The following is a 16300-nucleotide window of genomic DNA, read 5'->3' on the forward strand; positions in this document are numbered from 1 at the left end:
TACACAGAGGGGCGATTGTCAACGACAGTTGATCGTAGACTTCCCACCACCGCATGACAATAAATGGTTTATTGCAATTTCCTGCAACATGAACAGTGTTTAGTTAGTGATCAATTTCTTTATTCTCGTGACCTTAATGTGCGATTCAAGGGTGATATTGAAAGGAGAAATGAGATGTACATGTGGTCCCTTCTCGGATCAATCTTGGACAGTTCTAGACTAGACTAATACCTCATTCACACCAAAGCTTAAACATGTTTTAGAGTTGTTTTGTTTAACACCGTTTAATTTTTTTTCTTTTAGATACTACTTAACCAAGTATTTTTTTGCTTAAATGTCAGTAGCACATTTCAAATGCAAGTTAGCAAGTACTTGAATCCTATGGGAAATTAAGTTTTTCAGTTCTCTGTTTATGATTTTCCTTCAGTAAAAACCAGTTTAACAAAACATATTTTGCTGGTGTGAATAGGGTATAAGTTTGCGTTCGAAAACTTTCATTTCGTTTTTTTGTTACTTAGATCACTGAAATATAATAACAATGATTTGTTTATGAAACCTACTAGACATAATTTCTGAAAATGTCACAACCACTAAAAACAGAAAAATACAATTTTTAGTACACTGATTAACGGTAAAATTGTATTTCACCAATAACGTTCGTACCATAAACGCGTTGGTTTTGTTTAGTTTGAGTGCTATATTAGTACTTTGTTTCGAATGAAAAATGTGTTTAAGCCTCGAAGTTTGTAAAAAAAAAAAGATATTAATTAAAAAATAGGCGATCAAAATCATGTTCAGGATAGTATAGCATCACAAAGGCTTGGAATAATCTTTTATCACTTAATTCGAATCAGATTTTGCTAAGCACTGGTCGGTAGCTAGTTTGTGGTATGAAGCATATGAAATAAACATAACTGAACTAAGTTATATACTCGCTGAGACGGTCGCTTTATTGTGGAGAGTCTCGAATCGTTTATAAATTTCTGTAAAGCTTGAATATGATGAGAGGAAAGTATTTTTTTTAACGTATACAAAATTTTTTTGTGTATCTTAACTCGAGAGAGCTCGAACATCATGGCTCTAGAGCGCTGCTAAATAAAAAGCTTATTCTCTTTAGAGAAAAACACGTCAATGTAAACGCAGTGTGTTCGACACGAGAAGAGGCAATTTTCCGGTTGTAGCTGGATTATCTGGTATTTACACAAGTCAGCCACATCTTGCCGTTTATCAATCAATTTTTTTTTGTGTTAGCCTTACAACAGACTTACAACAGATGGCTTTTATCTTCTAATCTTACATGGAATTCATTTGTTTTTCAATATACACATATTCAATATACCATATGCGACAAGTGTTTTGAAATTTGATAAGTGACAGATATCAATGAACGGCGTGCTAAAGCAAATGTAAAACGCTTAAAAGCCAGAGTGACTCTTCTTTCAGATGCAATGGCGGAGTTTTTCCTGTAGTCACGGATTACCTTCATTGCTCATTTAAAGTAACTCTGAAAAACTTTCTAAACAATTTTAAAATCCAATTGCTGCTAAGAGCTTCCAAAGGTAAGCGAGATGACTTCTTTATCGCTTTGTCATGGCGTCATAACTCATACCGAAGCAATTAGGAGGTTTTCTCGCAGTGTTTAACCAGATGATAATGAATATAGCTTTACTGACCGTTAACCAGTTTTGATATTATAATCTCCGAAGGACGAGGAACAGTTTATAACCAAGTTAATGTTGAGAGAGACTAATGGTAAGCGAAACTTGCTTATGTTTTTGATTCAAGCAGTCATTACTAATACTAAGCCACTAAAAATATAGTTATCGCTGTCTGAAACAATTTGCTTTCTGTTAAAGAGAGCTTTTACAGCAGTTAAGTTGACCCGTTTCAATTGTCTTAACCTCTGTAAAATGGTTGAAAATTCATTGTTAATCATATTTTAGCTTTTAAAAATATTCATAACGTTTTAGGCGTCAGAATATCGAGACTAGAGCATTTAGCAAAATGAAAAATGATGGGAAACATGGAAGTTGGAATAGACTTTTGTCCTAAAGATATTAAGACAATAGAGTTTATGTTCTTGATCATAAATATCTTTTCGGCCCTTCCCAGAATTATTTTAACCCTCACCTAGCAGCTCGGACTTAAAGAATTGTGTTGAGCCCAAAACATATTTATGCCCAAAGCTTAAAAACATGACAACAAAACAATCTAAACACCCACGCAAGCGTGTGAGCATTTTAGCCTGCTAAATTCTCTATTTTGGCCCGCGAAATGCTCTATAATGTCTAACAAAGTGATATTAATTTCATTTTTTACACGGTGCTTTGGGTAAAAACAGAGATAATTGAAATAGCCTAAAAATTAAGTTCTCTCTGGAAAGAAACAGACACGAAAGCTGTCGTATTTCTTGCAGATGTTCTGAGTCATATGCCAGTAAGGCGAGTTAACACAACTTTGCATATAAATTTACCCGCTTAGCCATCAATAAACGGAAAAATGCAATAATTATGGGAAAGGGTATGAACAGTTTGTGGCAAAAATGGGTAATACCATCAGCCGCGTAAGTTCAAAACCAAGTAAATTCCCTGCAGTTTTAGCATAAGCGATCTTCACGAAATTCTGGGTTCCTGTTTTCCATCATATGGTATATTTATTATACATAAACCATATTTTTTATTGACTGATCGAAAGGGCAAATGGTGAATAATTAGAATAAAAAGATTGTTAATAAGTTAACTTTGATGAAACGAAGCAGAAAAAAATTATTCATTTATCTATCTCAAGAACATTTGTGTCACGTCGATTTTCAAGTAGTGGTAAACTACTTTGAAATTCATATTGCTTAAAAATTCGATAAAGCCTTCGGGCGGTAATTTTATTTGCGATCCAAAGAGAGATAATTACATGGCGACCGTCACTTAAAGAGACTCGCCCTGTTAAAAACGCATTTCAGTCGACCTAAAGATGGTCATTTACGTTGCTGCTTCTAAGAGGGTCTTCCAAAGTATCCATGACTACCCTGATGCTTTCCAGCTGCTCATTAGAACACAATGCATAAAACATTTTGGTCGCCTGCAAGAACATTTTTCTCTTAAAAACCTACCTGAAGGTATTTTAATTTAAAAAGAAGTTTAATTCAATTCGTAATCAAAAATTCCCAAAATATTATAATTTAGCTCTTTTAAACGACATAATTTCGATTGCTCTCACAAGACAACTTTGGTTCCATCGTCCTTTCTCTTTCTACGGAGGCAAGAAGGAAGTGGACCCTGGGGCTCCAAAGATAGAAATAAATAGCTGTTACTTGATCGGAAACAAACACGCCGATGGGATTGCGTCTGAAGTTTAAATAACCACGAGTTAAATAGTCTTATTGGGGGAGAAAGTTTTCTGTCGGATACAGAAAAATTTGAAGGAGGTGTGTTGTCTGACTTGAGAAAATATCATGAAAGGAAGTCGCTTAATCTGTGCTTAATCATCTCCATTAGTTTAAAGACAAGACCTGAATTTATGTTATGTCGTACCATCTTGATTTCGTGTCCGTAGGAAAAACTTACACAGCAGGAAATTGAAGGTTAGTCCAGTTGTTCCTTTTCAGGAAGTACTGACTCATCAGGTTAAACAACACTTTTTCAAATCTTATTTGACCTTCTTCCTTGAAGTAGTCTGAATACTTAGTTACTCCGGTGATGTCACTCTATTTAAAAAACTAACAAGAGCACTTGAAATTACCATGAATAGAGATACTAGGCACGAGCACAGGACGAAATTGCAAGAATCCGTAAACGGAAACGTGGCAGAAACATGTTAAACCGTTCTGGAAACACGACGGATAACCTGTGTTTCCGTTACCGGTTTCGTGACGTTTTCTCGCGTTTCCGTTGCTGCGTATACAACGGAACCGGACCACTTTTTGTGCATGTTAAACATAACGGAAACATGGAGTTGCATGTTTCCGCCACGTTTCAAAAATACGGAAACATGTGATTTCGTCCTATGGAGGTATTTATGCGAGACTCGTTCCTCTTTGCTGAACGGATTTTCACCACGTTTCTTTCTAAAAAACCGAGCTTTAAAGCCAAACAGGAAAGTGCAGGACTTTGTTGTTTATCAAATACAAGGCCAGATGCTAATTTAGGCTCTCCAGTTTTGTTTACACGTCCCGCCTGAAACTCCACTGAATTTTCAATTGGAAAGCAAGATAAATTCAATATAATTACTCATTAACATTCAATTTCCTAATAGAATACGTCGAGGCGTTCAGATGCTTTGACCTGAATGAAAACGGTCAGTTATCCACAAAGGAACTAAAGTATGCTATGCGCATGCTTGGCTTGAACCCAACCGATCACGAAGTTCAGGAACTTGTGAACGACTTGGACTACGACGGTGAGAATAGCCGGAATATTGCTTCTTCTGCAGTGGCTAAAAGAGTTTGACAATGGGCTAAAAGTGCTTTGCATTTGAAATATTTTGGCTTTACAAGCTTATTGCTGTTCTAAATATGTGTTTATTGGTGGCTTTCATCGTCACGCAGTCGAAATCTCAAAATCTATGGAGTGCCTGACGCCAAGAGAGTGAATTATTTGAAAATATTGATACATAAACAATTTTAGGTACGCCGTGTTAGTGCCCATCCAAGATAGGCACCAAAATTTAACGGTCCGATAGCTTAGCACCTTTCTATTTTGATGTACTAGCACTTGGCGACAAAGACGAGCTGGAAAATGAAAAGACGAATGAAACAGAAAATGGCAAACGGCGAAAAAGGAAGAAGTCGAGGGAAGACGAGAAAATGCAAGGAGAAAAATGGACAAAGGACGACTTTCCGATTTGTAAGCATAATTCTAATCTTTCACTGAAGCAGTTTTCATTTGAGACTCGAAAGTAATCCGGGGTTGCGTTGGTTTTGTCTCACTTTGCTCCGTGACTGGCTGAGAAAACTCGCGCCATTCTCTCAACCAATCAGATCTAACACTAAAAGCAAAAGCATTTTGGGTCACATGCATTTCCCGCGCCACAGGTAGTTTGTTGTTATTTTGAGCTCTTTATTTATTTATTTATTTATTTAGCTTTGCCTAACTAGAATACAATTATACTTATATGCATAAAAATTATTACGGCAGGGAGACCACTACAACTTATCCAATTACAGTGGATTCCTCGTTAATGATTACTGATAACTAAAGCTACTCATATATAGAACGAGAAAAATAAAACCGGAAACAAAAGTTCAAAGTGCTAGAAGCAGCACGACGGTGGACATAGGGGAGTCCTCGCTATGTTGCAGCTGGGACAGATTGTTCTCCAGGTTCTGATGTCGTCAAGGTCATTCAGAGCTAAAGCGTTATTGTATTATTGAAGTAATGAACGATTATTCTTTCTGCTTTTGTCATTAATTTGCTCTGTTTGGCTGCTCCGATTACGTTGGTTTTGGTTTTGTGACAATCAATCGAAAAGCGCTCGATAGCTTAGGTCCTATAGCTAAGGGATCAGGAAAAGGTGAGGGGAGGATTCGATGCAGGATTTAAAATTTACCTTAATGATTCTACCCCCCCCCCCCCACCCCCTTATTGACAGTTAATTGGCAGTCAATTTCTTCAATCCACCATCTCTATTGTTTGCGACCCCACCCCTACCCCCCTAGACGATCCTGTAATAATGACCACCCTTAGTATAAGTTTTGAAATAAAAAATTCCATCGAAGATGAGAAGCAAATGCTTTATGAACAAGAATGGAACCCGTTGCAAAGGAGAAAAAGTTGTAAAAATCCTCCAATCCCCCTCCTCCCCCCCCCCACGGGAATCACTAGAGACCGGCCCATAATGATCTCAGTGATAACGGTGATTATCTATAATAGTAATAAATTTGATGAAGATGATGATAATAATTATGAAGGAAAGTTTTCTTAGAAATAATTGTGATTTTATCTCTAAGATGAGGGCGCTATAGATTTTAAAAAATTTGTCAACTTGATGGAAAAACAGCGAAGTATGATGCAGGACGACGAGGCCGCCATGTTGTTCACTGTATTCGATTCTGACCATCGTGGCTTCATTGAAGGAAAGACAATCAAGAGATCGCTGCATTTTCTGGAAGATGTCCCCACCGACGAGATAAACGAAATACTGGCGATGACAAAACTTTCGGATGACCGGAAGATAACTATGGAAGGTATCTAATCCACCTTGTTATGATTGTGAGCCAGAAAGAAAACTGTCAGTCGGCCAGTTAGTCAAACATTAAGCCAGTCTGCTTGCCAATCTGTTCATTAGTTATTCAACAGTCAATCAATCATTAATTCGGAAAATAAGTTGGTTAAGTTGACAGGCGCTGAAGTCAGTCAGTCATTCATTCATGCTGTCAGTCAATCTATCAATCGGTTATTGAACAGACACTCATTCACCAAATAAGTCAGTCAGTCAGTCACTCGTAAGTCAGTCAGTCAGAGTTAGTCAGTCATTTATTCATGCACTCAGTCAATCTATCAATCGGTTATTGAACAGACACTCATTCACCAAATAAGTCAGTCAGTCAGTCGCTCGTAAGTCAGTCATTTATTCATGCACTCAGTCAATCTGTCAATCGGTTATTGAACAGTCACTCATTCACCAAGTCTATGCGTCAGTCAGCCAGTCAGTCGGCCGATCAATGAGTCAGCTAGTAAGTCTGTTTACTATGTCTCAGATTGTACGTGATCTGATTGGTCAATCTAAATTCAAAAGTTTGTCTGAATTGAAACAACCCCCCTATATTTAAACTCAGAGATCTAACAAATATCTTACTAACAGTTTTTCCTCGGTCCGCACTGTTAATGAAAGAACCTCGTTTTTCCAATCGCATTTATGGCCCGAATGCTTGTTTCTTGGGCCATAAATCCAATTGGTAAAAACTTGGTTCTTATGTCACAGCGCACCACTCAAAGTCGGTCAGTGACAATTTCAGTGAGATAGTCACCCATCCGTTAAGTCAATTTATCAGTCTATTAGACAGTCAGTCAGTCAGTCAGTAGTCAGTCAGTCAGCCAGTCAGTCAGTCAGCTAGTCAGCCAGACAGTCAGTCAGTCAGTCAGCCAGTCAGCCAGTCAGCCACTCAGTCAGCCAGCTAGTCAGCCAGTCAGTCGTCAGTTAGTCAGTCATTTTTATCAATCAGTCAGTCAGTCAGTCATTTTTCAGTTATCCAGTCAAGAAATGATTAAACTTCTACTGCTGTTTAATTTTCAGAGTTTGTGACCAACTTTCTTTCACCTCTGATACTGAAGGAAGAGAACAGTGAGATGCTCTGATCTGGCATGCGTAACTGAAAAGCAAAAGTCTCTAGTGTTTAGTTTTTCTTTTATTTAACTTTATAATGCTAGAAATACCCCCCCAAAAAATTGGAATGTTTTAAGCTATTTTGAAAAAGTAAAACGTTGAGTAATCTACGATGACGTGAGTAGCCCATAGAGCGAAAATTGTCTGGCATTTTGGTTTAGTGAATTAGCTTTCTTTCAAAACATTTATTTCAATAATTTTTCTTAATGGATAGATTTAAGTGGGAGAGAGCTTTTGCTTTCATTTTATTTGTGTAATATAAACAACATTTTTGGTAGATGCAAACCCCTGTTTCTTGTAGCAAATTGATTTTTATTCCGAGCAAGAGATGAAGACACTCTGTTGGACATTAAAGAACTTCATTCTCACATTAGGTTTTTTGAGAACTCAAATAATGAAAATTTTTTTTTAAGTAAGAAGTTAAATGCTATAGCAATGTTTCATTAATAAAATTCAATAAAATAGAGGGTCGAAATACATCGGACAAATGTTACGCTTTAAATGTAATATTTTGAAAGGGGAGTGACAAAAATCATCTGAAAAACTTTTGAAAAAAAAAAGAATAATATATAAAACAGTTAGCCAATTAAAAATATCACGATATCTGAGGAGTTGCAGCAGCTAAGCTTTTGAGTTAATTTCAAAAATTTACTGCTGTCATCCAAGAGTTGCGTTTTAAGTTTCATATAGAGAAGATGATTCCAAAATAAGAGTTTATTTCTTCTTGCGGCAAGTACTTAAGGACATTATTTTAACCGAACATGATCAATATTTCATTACGTTGAATTGGATCAAGAAGGTTTCCTTATGAAATGCGGATATTTAATAACTTTGGTTAAAGAACTTATGTAAATTTTTACTACCTGTATTCTCCATTGCGTCTCTGGTGATTTATTTTGCAAATTATTTAACTGATGCGAAATGAAGCTAATAATCCTTGTTTTATCTGCATTCAGTTAATATTTTCACTCCATCTAAACGCTACATCTTTCAAGCGTGCTTTGTAGAGGCACTTCACATATGGGCAGTGATTTTCGCAGAACAACCGTTGGTTAGAGAAAAAATCGTCGTTGAATGTGATTCTTTTATTTGCGGCCGTTTTTAGCCAAGAATTTTGTGGTTTATCACACTGAAATTCTGCAAAAGGTAAGATTTCTTCGCAGATTATCGCTTGAAGTTCAATAAATACAGAAGTAGACTTGCCAAATAATAGTGTACAGATAAAACTTAGCGGTTTTGAACTGTTCCTCTTCCTGGTTGAATTAGGAGCTATTCCTTTGCCCTAAAACTTACGAATGATACGGTAACGTTGGGTAAAATTTAAACTATTATAAAATCAATTTATTACGCCATCGTAATGAAAAAAAGAATATGGAAAAAAACCGACATGACTCTTAGTTCAAAACGACCCTAAGCAAAAACGATATTCTCATCGAAAAGGTTTTCAAGTTTTGCTATTGCTTCTCAAAAATGTGTTTGAATTAGGGAATAGATTTTGTATCGCTTTTCGGGAGACCACAGAAATCTCCTGCTGCGTTTGAAATGACTGGAATACGTCGAATTTTATTTGTAAAAACATGCGCAGCTATTTAAAAAACGCTAAATGAAAATAGTTCGACAACATCTGCGAAAATTGGACCCAAGCAAAATAGCTCTTGATAAAGTTCTAATTTTCTAGACAATGCGGAGACACAATATTTAGGGAAATTTTCTTTTGCCCTTCTTAAGTGAATCACTATCACAAACAACTAACAAGGTGGAGTAATTGATCAGCCAATCACCGCGTCACAACGCAACGCTCTAAAATAGCACAAATCAACGTTTTAACACCGTAAGAACAGGATAAGCTTGCTTTGATTTCTATAATTACGTCGGAAAATATACCATATATGGAATTATCTTCGACGGAATCTGTTCACGTCTATTTAAGGCGCTGATGGTTGTTTCAGGACAAACATAATTATGTAATTCCATCAAATAACAGATAGATAAATGAATGTTATAGTTTTGCTTCCTCTTGTTATATTTAGCTTTTGAAACATCACGGAAAATCCCGCAGGAGGGAAGATGAAAAGTAAGCTTAACCTTGTTTCCAGGGTCCTCTCTCGTTCTTCCTTGGGAGGACCCTGGAAATGAGGTTGAAGTAAGCCACGTTTTTACGCACAGCGACATTGACGAGTTGATTAAAACTCGTGTTGCCGAAAAATTTCTGTACACATTAAGTAATTATATATTAAGTAAATATTGAATAATAGTTCTTTGATAATGGTATAGTTTTTATTGTCCTGCCTGCACATGTAAATCATCATTTTTTTGATGCTTGAGATAAAGAAACTGGGCTGAGCAGGCGTAAAGACATGACACGCCTTATCTCGTCGTTAATCGTTTCCTGTCACTTAATTCCTTCTCTGCACGAGCCCTAACGGGTGGTTATTGGTTTGGTAAAGCCTCATGAAATCAACAGGCTACTGACGGGAATTCAAAAGCCTCTATTTCTGAGTTCCGCAAGAAACCGCTGTCCAATAATGAGCATTTCTGCGTTCTCAGCCGAATACTTGTTGTAGGAAAGCTTATTTTAGTTTCTCATTCAAATAAAAGCGTTTTTGACGAGTAAGATTTTTTGTTTGGTGTGCTTTGGCCTACTTTTTGAAACTTTGGGGGTTTGAAAGTGAAAAATTGTCTTGAATTTTTCTTACTCAGTTCAAAAATGTTCAACGCATTTATTTTTTGTAAGGCCTTGGGTATTTTTTTCTCCTCAGTATGGATACGTTTCTGCAGGGATGGCTTATACCCCTCCTATTAATGAAATATCATGGAAACTGGTGAGTCTCTAATTTACTAGATAGATTGCACACTTGCCATAATCTCGTGCACGGATCCTCCTGTGTAACTGTAACTGAAATGTTATACCCGCTTGGCCGTGAATGGTTTGGTTAAGAGACTACACTTGCCATCGTTAGGGGAGTTCTCAGGAGTGTTTTCTCACCCACTCATTCTCTCTCACGATTCACTCTGACTTTACAACAGTAACCTACGAGCAGGCCATCATTATCAGCGTTGCAGGAAGTACGTTTCTCCACTCACTAGAAGAATTAAGACGGGTCGGAGAGAGTTTTACCGGGAGTCTGGTACTATTATCAGTGCCAGACCCCTTGCAGTCCTATCTGTGGCTCGCGTTGCTGAAGCTCTTATACTTTTTCGGGGGCGAAGAAACGCTTGTGCTGAAGCATTAGTAAAGGGGGCCTGGTCCTAGGCTATAACAACAGGGAAATAGACAAGTAGTACTTTAATATTTCAACTGGAATTTGATGGTATGGCCTTTTTTTTCGTTATGAGGGGTATGGCCTCTTTTTTCGTTACGAGGGGTATGGCCTTTTTTTTCGTTATGAGGGGTATGGCCTTTTGTTTTCGTTATACCTTACTTTTTCTCGAGTGAAAGGACATTTAAAAGCTCCTATTCTCCTAGAGGGGATTTTTTGCAAATGATAAAGTCTCGTTCAGAACCTCTACAGTCTCAATAACACACGACAGTTAGAGTCGAATACGGAGTCCTAAGCTTGACAAAACAAGCAGTTCAGTTTTCATCTGATTATGCTTATGACTCTGATTTTTTTGAGCGAGTGAGCTCAAGATTGTAATAGGTGCAAGCGGCAAGAACCAAACAATTACAATGCGGGTTTTCAGGCCATCTGTTGGCTTACGATTCCAACAATTCAGTTTTCACAATCAAAGGCGACAGGGTCCTGAACCGTATCTGCGCTCTGCTTTCGATTCGCCGGATCTCATCCGGCTACGCCAGCTCTGAACATCAACCTTAAAGTTTTAGCTCCTAGCTTGAACAGTTGAAGAACATTTGTTTGTTTCTGTTTAATTAAGTCCTCCTGACTACCTTCTTGTTCACTTTAATTATAGCAATGAGATATCTCACTTTGACAGAACAGAGATAGCCAATGCCACGTTCATTTTGGATAGTATCCTGGAAGATAATGATTACGACAAAAACACCAGACCCCGAGTAGGACGTAAGTCTCTCCGATGATCTGTGAAAAACTCCTCTCTTAATCAGCCTGTGTAGCCGTCCTCTAAGTTTCCTTTTATGGAAGACGGAGGAGGGTGAACCGCGCAAGGGCATAGGGCGAGAGAAAGTAAAAAAAGTGGTCCGTAGGTTACTTCTTTACTCCAGAACTGATCAACATGTAACCTCTTCTCAAAAATCCATATTTCAGCCAAGAAGCAGGTGACTAAAATAGACAACCTCATCAGCTAGGGGTGTTATTTCGATAAAACGCCGAACACTGGAGGTTATAGGGAAATATTTGACAATTAGAAGGGAGGAATTGTAATCTTATTTTGGGATTTACAATAAGAGGAATAACATCTAGTAGATTAACTACTCCGGGGAGTAAGTGAGTGTTACCATGGAAACAAATTAATGGTGTCTATTGTGTTACCTCGTAATTTTAATGGGAAAGGAGTCACGATATGATCTCAACTCTTAAAAGCTCGTGCGTGACAGATTTTTTTCCCTGACCAGGATTATCATTAAAAATAGATGAATAATTAATGCAAACTGAAAAAAGAAATAAAAATTTATCTTTTTTTCCTTAGAGAAACCAGTTATAGTGTATCTCAGTATGGCAATTCAATCTTTTACAAATATTAAGGAATCTAATATGGTGAGTAATTTGTTTAATATATTTAACATTAGATTACTTTAGGTTTTAGTTTCTATGTATTTGCAGTTTAGTTTATCAATTCTTCCACTGTACACTTGTGGATAAAAATCACTCTTCAGGCTTCTAATCCTACAAGTTTTTCAATTCTAGCTGACTTGCGTGGATCATTTCTTACTTGAATATTATCCAAAGGTCGTAAATTCTCATTTAATGTCAATAATTATAATCAGATATCTGATTATAATTATTGACATTAGATGAGAATTTATGACCTGTGGATCCCTGTATGGGGACAAAAAACCCTTCAAATTAATTTCATATCCACCCATCATATGGATTTTCAGCTCACTTGGTAGTACCGCCCAACTAGCAAGGTTTGGAGAAGCATGGGTTGGAATCCATACTGTTCATCTGCGAGGAACACATATTTACTTAGAGATAAATCATTGTTAAAAATCATACGATTAACTCGAATACGATTAATGGAAGCCAAAAGAGAAGGAGTTTGTCAGCTTTAGAGTTAAATAGGCCATCAAGAACAATAAACGCCACTTATTTCTCGATAGGAGTTCACAACATCAATGTTCTTGCGCCAAGAGTGGAATGACAGAAGATTAGCGCATCATGACAACGGCATGTTACCTGTCCAAGGCAAAGATGTGCAGAAAATATGGCGTCCAGACACTTACTTCACAAACATGAACGACTATAAGTTGTACGAGGACAATCAACTGGCTCTGATATCAAGATTTGGATATGTCTACTATAGTTCAAGGTGAACTGAGACAACATGTCATGGTGGACACGAACGAACAGATCCTTTTTCCAATATGGCGACGGAAAATGACAACCACTAAGTATTGAACTAGACCAGGAAATGGTTAAAATACATAATTTTAAAGGTTTTTTTTCATTTGGTATCTCAGGAAATATTCACTGTCGTACCCTTTTAATTTTTTTTGGTATGCGTGGCCTTGTAATTTTTAATAGACCTCAAAAAGCACCATTTTCATTGGTAAATCTCAATTATCTCTTTGTAAAGCGCATCAGAGTTCAATTAACCTCGTACCCAGATCCTACCGTGTAACCGTAAAATGAAATGTATAACCGCTTGACCGTGGAAGGTCTAGGAACGAGACTACAGTTCAACAGCAGCACACGTTCTTCCCACCCCAACCCAATATTTTGGATTTCTGCTTTCACTAACTTATTCAGAGACGTAGAAAAGAAAAGTATCCCTTTTCAAAACGGCTGCACGAACCTCCGATGTGAAGAGAAAGACAGTTTGAATTATATGGAATGAACTTCATACGTAAGAAATGTTCTTTCTTCTGCGACAGGTTGTTTGTTGCTGCGTCCTGTCGAATGTATTTACAAAAGTTTCCAAGGGATGTTCAGAAGTGTAGCCTTATCCTTGAAAGTTGTAAGTATGAGCTGATTTTGTTGCTCTGAGTAAGGTTTCTCAATTTTAAACATTCTTTGTAAAGATCATGATAGAACCAGAGGCTTAGCTCACGAGATGTGAACTCGTGAGTATAAAAGCCGCCCTTGTAGGAGAGCCTCATAGCTTACCAGCTGAGGCTTGATCGTCACTGGTGCCCTCTACTTATTTGCTGCGGTGGACTCATTTGAGAAATTACCAAGCCACGACTTGCAAAATCTATTGTTGATCCCTGTGGCAGTATCAAAAATTAGGCGGAGCACGCAACCACGGGTCTTCCATCTATGTCCATATAATACAGGGTGTCCGTTAAAACAGGTCTAATAGACTGCGTAATCGTTTAATTTATTAGAAAAGCTTCAAATACAAAAGAGTGAGTAACCAGTAACCTTCCGAATGTGACAGTTTTACGGGAAGGTAAATGTGATCATCAATTGCCAAACTAGACATTTTTATAGCATGCAAAGTACTCCCGATCTGTGTTCGCTCAAGACGATATCCACTAACTCTTGACAGAGATTTTGCTGTAACACTAAATCAAAAAACTTTCGTCACAGCCTCCTCCCCAATTGATCACAAGATAATCAATTAAAACGCATAAGGAGCGAATATTTTAAGTGGCTTGTGTGTTATCTTTTTAAAGTTGCCTTCACCAGAGACATGGTGGAATACCGATGGAAGTACCCCAATCCAATCAACATCCTGGATATAGAATTAGCAGAATTTGATTTGACCAGCACAGAATACACTAGTGAAGATGTTGAGTACGTTGCAGGTATTCACCACGACTTACTTCAAGCCCTCAGGGGTGTTCCTCGTAAGAAAAACCATGAGTGACCTCAGGGGTTTTCTCCCTCTTTTTGTCGTGACAAGAGCCCATTTTTTAACGAAAGATTTTCGTCAGAATATTTTTGAGACTCCAGCGATATAGTTTGCTTGCTTGAAGTTCTATTTTGTTTCTTTTCAAGTGGCTTGAAATCTAAATTGCACGCTTAACGAACGCCAGACGTGTGGAAAATATATTATGCCCGATAAGGTTAACCGTTAAACTTGAGAAATAACGCCACTTTGAAAATATCGGTATAATAATTTTTGCTCTGACGTAAAAAGCTAACGCTTGAAACGTCAGCTGTATAGTATACGGCGGCCAATTTGCACTACGAACTCAGAAGATAAGTCTAAATTATCTTGTTACACCCCTCATCGATGTTTCTCTAGAAACTTACCCCCTTAATACCAACAGTTTCGTGTGACCATTTGTGACATATGTTACGAGATTCATTGATATAAATCCCTGTTTCGCTTGCAGGTAAATACCGTGACATGATCGTAACTTTCACATTTAGTCGTCGGATCGGTTATTACCTCATTAACTTCTACGTCCCATGCATCATTATGGTTATTATGAGCTGGATCGTGTTCTGGATGGATCGAGCCAACATCGGTGACCGAATAGCGCTCGGAATTACGACTGTGCTAACGATTGTTTTCTTACTGAGTTCCAGTAACAGCACTATGCCCCGAGTCAGTTACCCGAAGGCAATCGACTGGTACCTAATGACTTCGTTCATCTTCGTCTTCACGACACTGATCATGTGTCTGTTGATCTTCCGGTTTGATAGACGTGTAAACAAACAGCAGCGCCCGCCGAGGTCGGTCAGCGGTGAAACACCAGCCGAATCAACTTCCATGCAGGTAAATGAAATCATATTGAAAGAGTTCGCCCACGATAGTTAACGACTTATCGCTGACAATTAGTGACCAAGACAGAATTTCTCCTTACATTATCAACACAGAATTAAGTAGACAAGTGAGGAGAATAAAGAAGAAAACTCAATTAGGGGACCAAAAGTTGATCCAATACCAAATTCTCCAAATTGAAATCATAAGTATATTATGCCAGACAGTAGGGAGAATTACTAACCCCCCCTCACTCTTTTAAATAGTGTTGGGGAATTACTTCATCCCTGTTCACTTGAGGACTGAGAGGGCTAAGTTTCTCAGCTAAACCGTGCTTGGCCTTAGAGTACTGTGACTACCCTGGACGGGAATTTAATCAATCGCAGTCTGCCCTCCCTCTCTCCCTCCCTCTCATGGGGTTGGCTGGTACCCATTGATAACTCCTGGGTGAAGAGACGCTGTATGAAAAGTTTACCCCAGAACACCACCCATAATCCAAACAAGAGCTCACACCTGGAATGCTCGTCCTTAGACCGCTGCGTTAAATACCTCGCCTCTCATGTCGGCTCTCTAGGCATAGCTTACTAGCCTTAAATCTTTGTCATAACTTTAGATGCCCGAAGAGCCAGAGATTCGGAGCCGTGTGTCATACTTTGTGGCAGACTCTCGAGGAGCCGTGTATCCCATCGTTCACAGCGCTTCTGGCCTCAAGAAAAGAAGTCTCCTATCGTTCTGTTTTCGCCAGAAGTTTTGCGGACTGTCGGCACGAGTTACCCGGGAAAACCTGGGAATGATTTTAAACAATTTCTGTAGATTTCTCTTCCCTTGTTCGTTTCTTTTCTTTAATCTTGTGTACTGGGTGGTGATAGCCAATTAATGGATGCTCGTGATTAATTTAATGAGATGGAAATGAGACAGTGTGACCATTTTGGAGTCTTCTAGGACAGTTAGGTCAACAAGTTAGGCCCATGTTCTGCTTCTAAGGTGAAAATCTCTCTCAGCGGTTACTTATGAGAAGATTTTTTGCTTTCTGTACAAGAGGAAAAGACACAACCCAAACAGATTCGCTTCACCTCGTCTATCTGGAGAGTGTTATGTTTAGGGACGCTTATTATTTATATCCTAGGGTGGTGGGGGGAGGATGAAGGATTTTTTTTTTGGGGGGGGGGGGGGGTGGTCACATGGG

The 16300-nt window shown here is 38.2% G+C and overlaps 2 protein-coding genes across 5 annotated transcripts; both read left to right on the plus strand.

The window, feature by feature from the left end:
* Positions 1-1384: 1384 nt before the first annotated feature.
* On the plus strand, positions 1385-7778 carry LOC131788072 (uncharacterized). 3 transcript variants are annotated; one of them, XM_059105142.2, is made up of 7 exons: positions 1385-1559; positions 1707-1752; positions 3550-3577; positions 4249-4392; positions 4704-4838; positions 5942-6178; positions 7228-7778. In XM_059105142.2, the coding sequence occupies exons 2-7, from the start codon at positions 1750-1752 to the stop codon at positions 7287-7289; spliced, it is 609 nt and encodes a 202-aa protein (XP_058961125.1). In that variant the 5' UTR covers positions 1385-1559; positions 1707-1749; the 3' UTR covers positions 7290-7778. The 3 variants fall into 3 exon arrangements, with proteins under 3 accessions (XP_058961125.1, XP_058961126.1, XP_066015316.1); XM_059105143.2 differs by lacking the exon at positions 1707-1752; XM_066159219.1 differs by lacking the exon at positions 1385-1559 and having other exon boundaries at positions 1566-1752.
* Positions 7779-7951: 173 nt separating this feature from the next.
* Positions 7952-16244, plus strand: LOC131788027 (gamma-aminobutyric acid receptor subunit gamma-3). Of its 2 annotated transcripts, XM_059105112.2 has the most exons (10): positions 7952-8463; positions 9348-9391; positions 10077-10139; positions 11230-11339; positions 11926-11993; positions 12560-12768; positions 13334-13416; positions 14078-14209; positions 14744-15129; positions 15728-16244. In XM_059105112.2, exons 3-10 carry the CDS (start codon positions 10078-10080, stop codon positions 15989-15991), a joined length of 1314 nt encoding a protein of 437 aa, XP_058961095.2. In that variant the 5' UTR covers positions 7952-8463; positions 9348-9391; position 10077; the 3' UTR covers positions 15992-16244. The 2 variants fall into 2 exon arrangements, with proteins under 2 accessions (XP_058961095.2, XP_058961093.2); XM_059105110.2 differs by lacking the exon at positions 9348-9391.
* The last annotated feature ends 56 nt before the right edge of the window (positions 16245-16300 follow it).

The sequence above is a fragment of the Pocillopora verrucosa genome, chromosome 12 (genome assembly GCF_036669915.1).
Source record: "Pocillopora verrucosa isolate sample1 chromosome 12, ASM3666991v2, whole genome shotgun sequence".
NCBI classification, from domain to species: domain Eukaryota; kingdom Metazoa; phylum Cnidaria; class Anthozoa; order Scleractinia; family Pocilloporidae; genus Pocillopora; species Pocillopora verrucosa.